General features: G+C 41.7%; 1 protein-coding gene across 1 annotated transcript in view; it reads left to right on the top strand.

Moving 5' to 3' along the window:
* Window positions 1-15,317, top strand: part of IFT80 (intraflagellar transport 80) — a 123,054-nt gene that overhangs the window by 32,869 nt on the left and 74,868 nt on the right. Inside the window, exons 5-6 of the mRNA XM_075861560.1 lie at window positions 10,849-10,958; window positions 14,157-14,246. Coding sequence (XP_075717675.1) covers window positions 10,849-10,958; window positions 14,157-14,246 — 200 coding nt within the window. The remainder of the gene's footprint in view (window positions 1-10,848; window positions 10,959-14,156; window positions 14,247-15,317) is intronic.

Genomic DNA, 15,317 nt, shown 5'->3' with positions numbered 1-15,317 from the left:
AGTGCAATTGATTGATTTTAAATTATTGAGCTACAGCTGCAGTCCACAAGAATCAATCCATAGCGCTACAAAAAGTCGCAGTGTAGCCTTCGCCTCAGGCGAATTTGCGCGACAGTATTTTGGTCAGCATTTTGTATCAGTATTTGGAAGCCAAAACAAGGAGTGGATCCAAAACACGTTAGATAAAAAAATAATAATAATGGAAAAAAGTATAATGAAAAGATTTCTTCATTTTCCACTCCTGATTTTGGCTTACAAATACGGAAGCAAAATATTGACCAAAATACTGCCATATGAAAGTGGCCTTAAAGAGATGGTCTAAAAGTTTTACAAATTAAAGTGTCTCTAGAACGAAGCAGCTGAAGTGCTCGTGTGAGCGCTCAGCTGCTTCGTGTCTGTTCGGCTTTTTCCGGAAAGCCGATGTATCGGAGTTCGGGCTCATAGACTTTCTATTGAGTCCGTATACAGATACATTTATTTCCAGAAATAGCTGAACAGACACGAAGCGGCTAAGCGCTCACACGGGCGCTTCATCTGCTTCTTTCTAGCGAATGGTGGGGGTCTCAGTGCTCAGACTCCCACCAATCAAAACTTCTGACATGTCACTATGACATGTCAGAAGTTTGTCAAACGTTTAGCTGCACTTTAAGCTAACTGCAGTAAATATTATAAAATAAAAAAACAGATGTTACTCACCTGTTGAATCCTCCTCTGCTCCAGCGCTGCCGGTCTTAGTTTTTTGGTCCTGCTGTGATGTGCTGTCACCCACGTGCCATACATGCTATCATCACCGCTGAAGCTGCAGCGGTCACGTGGATGAACGGCACGTTATCACTGCGGGACTAGTAAACAAAAACCATCTATGACCGGAGCTGCGGAGTTGTTTTATTTATTTTATAACATTTACTGCAGTAAGTTTAGTTTTTAAAACTCTCTGACAATTCCTACAATGTAATTTTAGAGGGCACTTCCGTTTAAGCATATTAGTACAAAAATGCATAGGTCCCATAAATACGAACTTATTTTTTTTGTCCTCCCGTAAATGCGGGTCCGTACCACGGCCATTGTCTTGGTGACGCGTCCCTCTTTTGACATCCAGTCCGACCTCCCTGGATGACGCGGCAGTCCATGTAACCGCTGCAGCCTGTGATAGGCCGCAGCGGTCACATGGGATGAAAAGTCATCCCGGGAGGCCGGACTGGAGGAAGAAGCAGGGAATTCTGGGTAAGTTAACTTTTAATACTATTAACTCCAGAGGTAGTCACTGTCCCGGGTGCTGAAAGAGTTACTGCCGATCAGTTAACTCTTTCAGCACCCTGGACTGTGACTATCCCCTGACATCGCCTAGCAACGCTCCCGTAATTACGGGTGCACACACGTAGCCACCCGTAATTACGGGAGCCCCATAGACTTCTATGGGTCTGCCCGTGCCGTAATTACGGTCTGAAATAGGACAAGTTCCATATTTTTCAACGTCCCGGGCACCTTCAAGTAAGCAAACGGGAAGGTACCCGTGGCCAATAGAAGTTTATGGGCCCATAATTATGAGCCGTAATTACGGGCGCTTTTACGTTCGTGTGCATGGGGCCTAAGTATTTATCTTGGAGTTTTAACATTTTCCAGGAGGGTAGGGGAGGGTATAACATAATAAACTAACAGGTACTAGCCCATTCAAAAAAAACATCCCCTGTTCCAGCATTGACATCCATTTCCCAACCGCTGTGATCCTAGAAGCACATCCTGCAGTGACGTGCCGTTCATCAGTCACGTGCTGCTGCAGCCAATTTCTAGCCTTAGCGCTAATGGTATGTTCACATGCAGTGTTTTCAGGCGTATTTCGGGGCGTTTACGCCTCGAAAATTGGAAACTGAACGCCTACAAACATCTGCCCATTGAAATCAACGCCGCTGTTGTAAAAAAGACGCTCCGTAAAAAGAAGTGCATGTCACTTCTTGAGGCGTTTTTTGGAGCTGATTTTCCATTGAACACTATGAAAAACTCCTCAAAAGAAGCCTGAAAAGAAGCCTCAAAAGAAACTCCAAATTAAAAGAAGCTTCATTTTCAGCTTCAAAAACGCCTGAAAATCAGAGGCTGTTTTCTCTGAAAACAGCTCCGTAATTTTCAGCCGTTTTTGACTCCGCATGTGAACATACCCTAATTTTGCCATGAACTTGACTGCTGAGGCCAGTGATTGGCTGCAGTGTGGCACTTGAACACTTCCGGGTCCGTAGTGGCGGTGAACGGGGCGTCAGTGCTGGAGCTGGGGGTATTTCAAAGGGGCAGTACCTGTTTATTATTTAATACCCTACCCTGCCCTCCGGCAAAATGTGAATAACCCTTTTAATTAAGGAATTCAACTGCTTTTCTTCAATACCGTTTATTGACCCCCTACTCCATCCCTGAAATCCTAGCTGTAACAATATTGGTGGCTCTCAGCTGCCGCTAGAGTCCAGCCTGTATGTAGTAGAGATCATTACTCTACACTGATAAAACAAAGCAATAATCCTATGCTTATTAAATAGGCCTACTAGGATAACAATTCAGCTCATATTAGTGTTTTCTAACATGATATTCATAGTGGGGGACGGACGGACGGACGGACGGACGGACGAGACTTTATACTCTTTCACTGTGTTACTTAATATTTCCTGCTTTCTAGCCATGCTGGAGAAGAGGGGGGGGGGGGTATACTTGGAAAACTTCCAGGACGGTGCTAAAGAAATAATAACTATATATCGTCCCAAAAGTGTAACGTGCATCTGTTCAAAAATGCAGCGGTGACAATACACAGCCCAAAGTTTACCTTCTCCTGCTTCTAAGGGTATGTCCACACGCCCTATTTACGGACGTAATTCAGGCATTTTACGCTTCGAATTACGCCTGAAAAAATGCCCCTAATACGCCTACAAACATCTGCCCATTGCTTTCAATGGGAATTACGATGTTCTGTTCCCACGAGCATTTATTTTACGCGTCGCTGTAAAAAAACGGAGCGTAAAAAGACGCTCCGTAAGAAGAAGTAGCATGTCACTTCTTGAGGTGTTTTTTGGAGCTGATTTTCCATTGAAGACTATGAAAAACGCCTCAAAAAACGCCTGAAAAGAAGCCTCAAAAGAAGTTCCAAATTTCATTTTCAGCTTCAAAAACGCCTGAAAATCAGAGGCTGTTTTCTCTGAAATCAGCTCCGTATTTTCAGACGGTTTTTGTTAAGCGTGTGAACATACCCTAAGGCTGGGTTCACACGACCTATTTTCAGACGTAAACGAGGCGTTTTATGCCTCGTTTTACGTCTGAAAATAGGGCTACAATACGTCGGCAAACATCTGCCCATTCATTTGAATGGGTTTGCTGACGTACTGTGCAGACAACCTGTCATTTACGCGTCGTCGTTTGACAGCTGTCAAACGACGATGCGTAAAAATACAGCCTCATCAAAAGAAGTGCAGGACACTTCTTTCAGACGTAATTTGAGCCGTTCTTCATTGAACTCAATGAAGAGCAGCTCAAAATTTACGGCTGTCAGAGAAGCCTCGCATAATGCGAGGAGGAGCATTTACATCTGAAACGAGGCAGCTGTTTTCTCCTGAAAACAGTCTGTCTTTTCAGACGTAAAAGCCACTTCTCGTGTGCACATACCCTAATGATCTCACCATCCAGAAACAGTGAGCGAAGTTGGAGCTGGAAACAGCTCCCAGAAAGGCAGAAAGCAACACCTGCAAGCAGGACATGCTGCTAACGAAACTGTCCCAGAGCATCAGTCCGTCCTGCCGTCTTCTCCTTTTACACATTATAGGTTTTCCACAACTTTACTGCACTAATAACACAGAAACATAGGAGTCCGGAAAGAAAACCTAAAGCTCAGCATGTCCAGCAGACTCTGTCCTGCTGCTGACTCTGTCCTGCTGCTGACTCTGTCCTGCTGCTGACTCTGTCCTGCTGCTGACTCTGTCCTGCTGCTGACTCTGTCTTCTTTACTCCCTTCAGCCTCAGGAACCACGACCAGCCCTGCCCAATGGAAGCTTTGTAAATGTATACTCGCCTCAAAGGACTGCTGACAGGCTGTGACTAATGTAGATTCATTACATCAGCGCTGAGATTGGGAATCAAGGAAATCAACAGACATTGTCTTTGATGTCTTCCTGATGCAGAGTATTTAAGTTCAGAGGCAGACTGGTCGCAGGAGGGTCCAGACACAGTGCATGCATCAGAAGCAGGCATAGGTGCATCACCATTGCAGAAAATGAGCAGGGCAGTGTGGGCCCTCCCTGAGTTCAGAGGGCCCCGATTTAACGCTACCCTGGCTCACTCACTGTTATTTTAGGACCTCTGGGGGGGCTGTTCAGTTGCCCGCTCAGCCACCCACTCGCTGAACAGCAGTAACAAGTTCTCACTGTAATGCCGTTCTTTTGGAGTCATCTGCTGGGAGCGCTGCCTCCTCCCAACAGCTGACTCAGCTGGGTAATTGTTGCGCCCCCTACCCTCACCATATGTGATGGCGTCCCAGTGGTCTCACCCACCGCCTGGTGGGAGTGATGGCCCTGTGTCGGCCCCTCTGGCTTAGGGGCCCGGTCACGACTGCAACCACTGTGTCCCCTATAGCTACGCCACTGAGACCGTTAATGGGAAAATATCTCTTAAAGGGGTTGTCTAGTTTAGTAAATTAGAAAATGTTCAAATACCCTGTCCAGCAAGGGTCATCATATTAACCAGAGTAGAGAGTGGCCACAAAGAGTGTGTCTCAATATAGATTACATATGCGTCACACTGATTTCAATGAGAACAGTGTAATGCACCATTTTCCCTGCAGTGTGCAACAGGGAAATTGAAGATTGAGATTTGGCTTATACAATTTTACATTTCAGCAGACTCTTCTTAGCAATAGACTACAAACTACAGGGTATTTATTTCAACAGTTTATGTGAATAAAGTGGCAGTTTGCAGTCTGCTGCTAAGACGCACCTTACAGCAAGAGAAAAGATTATGAAAATGGCCATAGTTATGAAAAAGCAGAAGTTAGAGCGATTACAATGTTTGGATATTTTATCTATATTATTTCCCTGACATTATTATGTATACTTTACATTATTATACTATGTATTTTCAGGTTTTTTTTAACAGGAAGTGCAGCCATATTTGCTGTCACCTTTTGAATTAGCTTTGCAAAATACTTAATGACTAAATTTTGGCAATCACTGTAACTTCTGATTTGAGGCTCTATTCACACACATAACCGTTATGGCCAGCAATTTGTTGCAGTGGCATCTGACGAATGAACGGCACTTGAAAAGAGGCGCTTTTGGGACCAGAGGGGCAACAAACAGGTTGTCAGCGCTGGAGCGGGGGGAGGGGGGATTGCAATGGGCGAGTACCTGTTAGTTTATTATTTTATACCCTCCTGCAAAATCTGAAGACTCCTGGATAACCCCTTTAGCTGCTGGAGTCAGTGAAGTGTATAACTTTGATGCTTTTCCGTGTAGTATATTTAAAGTTATCAGATTCATTACATTACAACCGAAGCTCATACAAGACGTATTTTTTTCTTGCAAAACAGGCATCTTAATAATAATAATAATGTTTCAGAATTGTAACAATGTGTTTAAAGGGAACCGGTCACCAGCATTTCACCTATTAAACCAGCAATACCTGGTGGTAGTGGTTGAAAAATCATTTCTATATAACCTATAATTGTCTTCTTAGTCGGCTCTGTAGCTTTTGTATTCCGCTTTTTAGTGTTCCTGCGCCGTATGCTAATGAGCAGAAAAGAATAAAATCTTTGTTTGAAAAGAGTAAAATCTTCATTCCTCAAGTCTTTCCGAGTTTACCCCGCCTCCTTACTTTTGACTGACAGCTTCTCGCCACACAAAATCCTTAGCTTGCGCATTGATGTCCTATTCTGGTATGTGCGTACAACGGGACACCGGATTATTACGATAAAAGGCGCAACATGTTTGCAGACCATTATTTACAGTCGGAGGAGGAGTTTAGGACAGGGGATAACGGCAATGAACTTTTGATAGCAGCGGCCAGTGAGAGATAAGTAAAGTTCAATAGGTGAAATGCTGGTGACAGGTTCCCTTTAACCGCTTCCCGACCGCCCACTGTATATTCACGTCGGCACTTGCTGGGCTCTGTGCAGTGCTGACGTGAATTCACGGTGGGTGTTAAAAGCGCGATCCGGGTGTCTCAGAGTAGCGCTGACACCCGGATCGCGCTGTTATCACCTGCCTCTGGTCCCGGAGATATGATCGGGACCTGATTAGTTCAGGTCCCGGTCATGTGATCGCAGGGAAAGTGTGTTGTAGCAACGAACTGGAAAGTTTGTTGCTATAACAAACTGGAAAGTTTGTTGCTACAACAAACTTTCCCGGGGACCGATTGCTGGTGCTGCAGTCGGTTACAAGGCAGAACCGGGGGCCATATAACGGCCCCCGGGTCTGCCATGCACAGCAGCCTATGAGAACCAGCCGGATGCTGGTCCTCATAAGCTTCCTGTCAGTGTGACTCTCAGCGTCACACTGACCGTTTATAATACGTTACACTACTTAGGTAGTGTAATGTATTATAGCAGCGATCAGTGCTGCCAGGCTTCAAGTAAAACAAGTAAAAAATAAAGTAATAAAAAAGTTTTAGAAAAGTTACAAAAACAAAAAATGCTTTTTTTCCTATAATAAGTCTTTTATTATAGGAAAAAAATGAAAATGTAAAAAAAAGTACACATATTTGGTATCACCGCGTTCGTAACGGCCCGAACTACAAAACTATAATATTATTTTTCCCGCACGGTGAACACAGCAAAAAAAATAATTAAAAAACAATGTCAGAATCAGAATCACTTTTTTTTTGGTCATCAACCCTCCCAAAATATAGAACAAAAAGTGATCAAAAAGTCGCATGTACCCCAAAATAGTACCAATAAAAACTACAACCCGTCCCGCAAAAAACAAGCCCTTACACCGCTTTTTTGACGGAAAAATAAAAACGTTATGGCTCTCAGAATATGGGGACACAGAAAATAAATAATTTTATCAAAGTGATTTTATTGCGCAATCGCCACAAAACATAAACCTATATACATATGGTATTGCCGTAATCGTACCGACCTGCAGAATAAAGTCAAATGTCATTTATACCGCACGGTGAATACTGTAAAAAAAAAAATACAAAAAACATTGTCAGAATTTATGTTTCTTTGTCACTTTGCTTCCAAAAAAATCGAATAAAAAGTGATTAAAAAAAATCGCATGTACCATAAAATGGTACCAATGAAAACTACAGATTGTCCCGCAACAAATAAGTCCTCGCACGGCTCCGGTGAAGAAAAAATAAAAAAGTTCTGGCTCTCAGAATATGGCGATGCAAAATGTGCAGAGTGTTCCAAAAGCGGATAAGATCGGGCGCCATTTATCAGTGCGACACCGGCCACATATCTGCGAATTATTATTTATGTACCCCATTATTATACCCTCTTATTATGCCCTGATGTACTCCGCACAGATTACATATCCCCCCACATCATAACTGAAATACCAGCAAAACCCCAAACAGAACAGTTACCAAGCAAAATCTGCGCTCCAAAAGCCAAATGGCGTTCCCTCCCTTCTGAGCCCCACAGCGTGCCCAAACCTCAGCTTACGTCCACATATATGACATTTTATATCCGGGAGAACCCGCTCAACATTGTATGAGGTATTTGTCTTCAGTGGCACAAACTGGGCACAATATATTGTGCATTAAAATGGCACATCAGTGGAAAATGTTAATTTTCACTTTGCACCATCCGCTGCGCATTAACGCCTTTGCGCACCACGACTTAATAGCATGTCGTGGTGCGAGGGGTTATTTATGGAGCGGGCTCATGCGCTGTGCACGCTCCATATTCTGCAGGTGTCCGCTGTGTATTACAGCTGAAACCCGGGACTAACGGACAGGAACAGTGATCGCGCTGTTACAGGAGCCTGTAAAATGACATTATACTGCAATACATTAGTATTGCAGTGTATTGTACCAGCAACCTAATGATCGCTCGTTCCAGTCCCCTAAAGGGACTTTTGGGAGGTTTCCACTGTTTTGGTACCTCAGGGGCTTTGCATATGCGACATGACACCCGAAAACCATTCCAGCTAAATTTGAGCTCCAAAAGCCAAATATTGTTCCTTCCCTCCTGAGTCCTGCCGGGGGTCCAAACAGCAGTTTATTACCACATATGGCGTATTGCTGTAATCAGGACAAATTGCTTTACAAATTTTGGGGTAATTTTTCTCCTTTATTCATTGTAAAAATTAAACATTTCTATGTTTTTTAAAGAAAAAAGTAGATTTTCATTTTCACGGCCTAATTCCACTAAATTCAGCAAAAAAACTGTGGGGTCAAAATGCTAACTATACCCCTAGAACAATTCCTTGAGGGGTGTAGTCTTCAAAATGGGGTCAGTTTTGGGGGGATTCCACGGTTTTGCTTACTCCAGGGCGTTGCAAACGCGACATGGAACTGAAAACCAATCCAGCAAAATCTGCGCTTCAAAATCCAAATGGCGCTCCTTCCCTTCTAAGCTCTGCCGTGGGTCCAAACAGCAGTTTAGTACCACATATGGGGTATTGGTGTAATCGGGAGAAGTAGCTTTACAAGTTCTGGGGTGCTTTTTAATCTTGATTCCTTGCAAATATTATTTTTTTTTATATTTTTTCAGAAAAAAAGTAGATTTTCACTTTCACAGACAAACTCCAATAAATATAGCAAAATACCTGTGGGGTCAAGATGCTAACTATACCCCTAGATAAATTCCTTGAGGTGTGTAGTTTCCAAAACCGTCTCACTTTTGGGGGATTTCCACTGTTTTGGCACCACAAGACCTCTTCAAACCTGACATGGTGCCTAAAATATATTCTAAAAAAAGGAGGCCCCAAAATCCACTAGGTGCTCCTTTGCTTCTGAGGCCGGTATTTCAGTCCATTACCACACTAGGGCCACATGTGGGATATTTCTAAAAACTGCAGAATCTGGGCAATAAACATTGAGTTGCATTTCTCGGGTAAAACCTTCTGTGTTACAGAAAAAAATGTATTACAAATGAATTTCAGCAAAAAAAATAAAATTTGTACATTTCACCTGTACTTTGCTTTAATTCCTGTGAAGCGCCTAATGGGTTAAGAAACTTTCTGAATGCTATTTTGAATACTTTGAGGGGTACAGTTTTTAATATGGGGTGATTTATGGGGTCTATCTAGTACATAAGGCCCTCAAAGCCACTTCAGAACTGAACTGGTCCCTGTAAAAATAGCCTTTTGAAATTTTCTTGAAAATGTGAGAAATTGCTGCTAAAGTTCTAAACTTTTTAACGTCCTAGAAAAATAAAATAATGTTCAAAAAACTATGCAAATATAAAGTAGACATATGGAATATATAAAATAGTAACTATTTTGTGTGGTATTACTATCTGTTTTACAAGCAGATACATTTAAAATGAGAAAAATCATAATTTTTGCAAATTTTCTCTACATTTTGGTGTTTTTCACAAATAAGCAATGAATTTATTGACCAAATTTTTCCACTAACATAAAGTACAATATGTCACGAGAAAACAATCTCAGAATCGCTTGGATAGGCAAAAGCATTCCGGAGTTATTATCACATAAAGAGACACATGTCAGATTTGAGAAAATGGGGCTGGTCATGAAGGTCAAAATGAGCTCGGTCTTGAAAGGGTTAAGGAAACCATTCACACCATTTTAAGCCTATATTTACTTGACCGTGAAAAAAATGGCCATTGAAAACTGATCCAACTGTCAGTTGTCCATGGCCGTTTTGCATCAGTATGTCTCCAAATTGTCATCCATTTTAAGTCTGTCTGAATGTTTTTAATGGCCCTTTGTCATACGTGCCACAGTGCCCACTGTAGATAGTATCCACATAGATAATGCCAGTGCCCACTGTAGATAGTGGCACACAGTGCCCATGTAGAAAGCGCCACAGTGTCCCCTCTAAATAGTGGCACAGTGCCCATGTAGATAGTGCCACACCCACCCAACCCTGTAGATAGCGCCATTGGGGCTCCCTCTAGGAGTGGAATCTCAAGCCAGACTGTTGCCGGGGATTCCGCTCCAGGAGGAGCCCCTGAGGTCACTGTTCATATATGGACAGTTATATTAGGGTCTTTGAGATGTCGGAATCCCCGGCCAGAGCGTTGGCAATGCCCGCATCGCAAAGCTTCTAATGTCACTGTCCATTTATGGAGAGTGAGATCAAGGGCTTTCCCAAGACAGGAGCTTGCTATGCTCTGGCCAGGGACTTCATAGTTGAAAGCCCTGACATCACTGTTCATATATGGACAGTGACATCAAGGGCCTCCCCAGGCTCAGCGCTTAAAGTAGCGCTGTGCCAGGGGAGTCCACTTGTGAGGGCCAGGATCAGTTTTTAATGGCCGTCACAAGGATTTGATTCTTGAAAAACGGACGGTTAAAGACTGATCTGTTGAGTTTTATGGGGACTGTCTGGCCGTAATAACGACCAAAAATAGCACGTCTTGTTTTGTGATGGCCGGTATTCACGGGCCTTTAAAAACAAAACGTCAGTGTGATAAAAACAGACATAAAACTACATTATTCGGAAAACGGCTGAGTGATGGGCGTAAAACAAAAAACCGTCCGTCACGGCCATTTTTCCCTATCGTGTGAATGTAGCCTAACACACCTGCCTGATAAATGACAATAAACTCATGTAACATAATACAATTTTGCTATAAGGGAGTGAGATGTGAAATGTATTATCATTTTTGCTTATCTGTAATAATTGCATGCATGGTAGGTTGTTCTTTTCCCTGAGGTAATTGTCCTTGAATTTAAATTTCTGTAGGTTTGCCTGTTTACTCTGTTGCCTGGGGTCCTGATTCTGAGAAAGTACTCTACCCTCTAGGAAAACAGCTGATCATTAAACCACTGCAGCCAAGTTCCAAAGTATTACAGGTATGAAATAATATTCTTCTATGACTTCCCTACAGACAAGGTATTTCAGTTCACTAGAGATACTTCTTCTTAAAGGATATGTGTTTTCTGAAAATTAGCCATTGTTTAAAGAGGCTCTGTCATCAGTTTCTATCTGCCCTATCTCCTACCTAATGTAATAGGCGCATTGATGTAGATAAGTACTGTTTTGTTTTTTTGCGGGGCGAGCTGTAGTTCCTATTGGTACCATTTTGGCTTACATGAGCCTTTTTGATCACTTTTTTTTTTTTTGTGAGATTTGAAGTGACCAAAAAACAGCGATTCTTGGGTTTTATATATATATTTTTTATTTTTACGGCATTCGCCGTGCACATTAAATAATGCTATAGTGTAATAGTTCAGGCTTTTACGGACGCAGCGATACCAATTTTGTAGTTTTTTTTATTTTTTACATTACTTCAGAGGAAAATGGGAATGGGGGGGTTTGAACTTTAATGTTTTTTTTTATAATACTAAAATCTTTATTTAACTTTTTTCGACACATTTTATTAGTCCCCCTAGGGGACTTGAACCAGCTATCGTTAGATTGCTGGTACAATACACTGTAATACTAATGTATTGCAGTGTATTGATATTTTTACAGGCTCCTGTTAAGCCGTGCCAGGGGAACGATGAAGAAAGTCAGCCCTGGGAGCTTTCATTAGGCCTCTGGGCTGCCATGACCACAATTGGCGACCCTCGATCGCTTTGCGCGGGGGACGATGTGCTGTGAGTGGGGGGGGGGACCCCCATTTGTGTGACATCTTAGATGCTGCGATCGTGCTTAATTGCAGCATCTAAGGAGTTAAACAGCCTGGAACAGCGCGATCGCTGACAGCCGCCCGCTCTGAACATTACCTCCCCCACCACGATGCAATAGTACGTCGTGGCGTGGGAAGAGGTTAAGCATATTTTTACAGAATTTTTTGTGTTTTGAATATTTTTTCATGTCAAATTTTATATAAAAAAAACCTGAAATCTTGCCGTTTTCACACACAGACAGAATTACAAAGTTACACCTGTATTATAAAGCTGAAGGTAGATAACACAGAATCAACCATTGACAATAGGTGATGGACTGAGCTCCCCTCCTATCCCTACCGGCGCAATGACCTCTACACAAGTCACAGAGCATGCCTAGAAAACTCCCATAGCAGTCAATGCGTGCTCCTCCTGTTCACAGGTTCCTATGATCGATGTGGCTGCTGTAAAGCATATCTCTAAATGCTGTTAACAGAGCAGCTGCTCAGGCAAGATGGCCGCCCCCAGAAATCATGTACAGAAAATGATAAAAGAAAAAAAATATACAATCAGAAAATAAAAATAGGCTAGTAAAAAATAATGGGGCAGATTTACTATTAAAATACAGCAGAATTCTAGTTTAAATTGCGCCATATTTTTAAGGTGTTTTCCAAACTTTTTGTGCCGCACTAGACAATGGGGCAAGGTCTATCAAAAAGGTTGTGTCTTAAATGCAATGCTATGCTCCAACATTTTGGAACAGAAAACTGGCATAGACTTAGCCAAACAATAGGTGGTATAAGGAAGAGAAAAGTGTCTAGCTATATGTTCCAAATTTATCAAACGGCATGCACCACTTTGATAAATTTGGCGCATTTTGTGACTGCCTTGTCTAAGTTTGCACTGTTTAAAATCTGGTTTCAATTAGTAAAAAAAAATATAAAGGCAATGCATTCCCTTTTTGGGTACGTTTACACAGAGTTTTTTTGTCAAGCAAAAAAAAATTGCCTTCAAATTTACTTCAGGATTTTAAAGGCGGTTTTTGAGGCAAATTCTTCAGACTTTTCCAACCCAAAAAAAACCAAAACCTTATTCATCGGTAAAATCCACTAGTGTTTCTTTTTTTAAATTAAAAAAAGCATCAAAAACCGTGTTGCACCACACAGCACTTTTTTTCTGCCTCCAAATGATTTTCAATGGGAGGTTCAAGAGCAGAATCCGCCCCAGGATAGAACAGGATCCTTTTTTTTTTTTTTCAACAAGCAGAAAAAATTTGTCTTGAGAATAATTTTTTTAATTGATTGAAATCAATGGAAGGCAGAAGGGCGTTTTTGATGCTGATTCCGACACAGAAAATTTGTCAAAATCAGCATGAAAAAACTCTTTGTGAACATACCCTTACAGTGAATTATATTTTTAAGAAATTGATACTGTCTAAAATATTTACACTTCTAAATCGTTTTCTCATTTACGGCCTTGATCAAAGAGATGCATTTCATATAGATAATTGCATCCTATTGTGTATTTAAATAATTGAGGAAGCACTTGTCAATGAGCATGGAAAGAAAATCTTCTTAAGAGCCCCTGCCATGGACAGGCAAATCCAAGGATATACATATATAATCATAAAATATGACTACAAGAGCAAACAGACTTCCTCCAGATTACCTGGTCATGAAATAGTACAAAGACCTAGACATAGGCCCCTAGTCTATACCTTTTATCAAAACCTTCTGTCAAAAAATGTACAATTCTGCATTTTTTTTCCTCCAGCATTATACTCATTGCATATTTTAATAACAGATGTAACTTGCATGAAATCATGGTGGTGTGACACCAACTATAGGTGGTCCACAGAAAGCTTGGATGTGGAACTGTCCTACAACTACCAGCTGGTTCCCGATACCTTGAACAAGACTGCTAGGTTGTGTGGAACAGCAGTAAATTTATTTTATTTTTTTTCTAATATTTTTAGCCTTTGTGTTGTAAGTTTCAGAAGCTGGGAGAGGCTTTTGACTCCAGCTTCTAGGGAGAATGGGCTCTTTATTACCTCAGCGAACAGTCCAGTATGGCATTGCAAAAGCAAAGTTTTGCAGTATATCCATTAAAATCGATGGATGTCCATTGATTTTTGTGGGCGCCTGAGAGTTGCTATTGCAAGGGAACCCCAGTCCAGTATCAGCCCCAATAAGGCAATTAGATAGCAGCTTTCTGAAGCGGACAACCTTACTACTTACCCTGGTCTAGCATTAACTTTACTGAAGTAGTCTAGAATCTACTGCTGGACATTGGTTTATATGAAAACATGGGTACTTCTGGGGACCTGCTCTGGAGGACGTAAAACACTGGAAGGTCATTGACGCTGTTCCTCCCTGTTCCTCTCACTGAGCTGGACTGCATCTTTATCATTTTGTGGTTACATTTTCTCTTTTTTAATAGTGGAAAGCTCATGATGGAGTCATTATAAAGGTTGACTGGAATCCTGTGAATGACCTTATCTTATCTGCTGGAGAGGACTGTAAATATAAGGTGAGTTGCTATTCAATTCTATTCCATAGAACTATTTATACTCCTTTTTTAATAATGATCTGTTTACTGTGTATCATGTAACATATATTTAAATGTAAAAGTCTTTTTGGTTCAAAAATACATAGTAACAATAGTATTTAGACAGGAAGAGACCAGTATTATTGCAGGAACTATTAAAAAAAAAATGTCTCCACAACTCAACCACTATGGTTAATTGTTTATATCTTTGCCTTCATCCAAGAATATTCACCATGTTCACGGCTTCTGTTTTGATTTTAGCTGTTGTCTTCTTTACAACTCACCAGTCATTTATGCCTTTGGTGGATTCTTTCCACATCAGTCCTTCTCTCCTTCCCTCGCCCATGTATAGCTCACATGCACTATTCACTTTCTTGAACTATTTGAAAGCGTTATTCATTTCAGGGTGGTGTGCATATGAAAAAAAAAGTTTGAGTACATAACATAAGACACTAAAACAAGTAAAATAAACATGAGCCTAATGAATGACAAACTGGTACAGAAGGCGAGAGAACCCTGCCTGCTAGGGCTTACAATCTACAAGATCAGGGGAAAGGAGATAGTAGGTGAGGGTAGAAGCTGTTCATTCGGTACAGTAGTGGTAGCAGGGCTGTTGTAGGTTGTTAACGTTTCTGAAGAGGTGGGTTTTCAGGTGGCTTTTACAAGAATAAATGGTGAGAGAGAGTCTGATGTGTTGGGGTAGCGAGTTCCAAAGTATGAAAGATGCACAAGGGAAATCTTGGAGAAGATGATGTGAGAATCAGATAAGAGGAAAGCAAAGCAGTTGGTCTTGTAAGGACTGGAGATTACGTTTGGGGAGGTATCAGGATTTTAGCGCAGAAATGTATGGAGGGGACAGGTTGTGGGCAGCCTTGTATGCCACTGTTAATATTTTGAACTGAACTCGCTGGGCAATGTGTAACCAGTGAAGGGATTGGCTGAGGGGAGAGGCAGAGGTGGAACCAGGAGAGATATTAACCGGAGAGCGGAGGGGAGGGTGGACTAGAGTGGTTCAAGTCAAATCAAGTTAGATGGGAGGCCACAGAAAAGGAT

The sequence above is a fragment of the Rhinoderma darwinii genome, chromosome 4, assembly GCF_050947455.1.
Source record: "Rhinoderma darwinii isolate aRhiDar2 chromosome 4, aRhiDar2.hap1, whole genome shotgun sequence".
In the NCBI taxonomy this organism is placed as follows: domain Eukaryota; kingdom Metazoa; phylum Chordata; class Amphibia; order Anura; family Rhinodermatidae; genus Rhinoderma; species Rhinoderma darwinii.
This window is presented reverse-complemented; position numbering and strand designations above follow the sequence as displayed.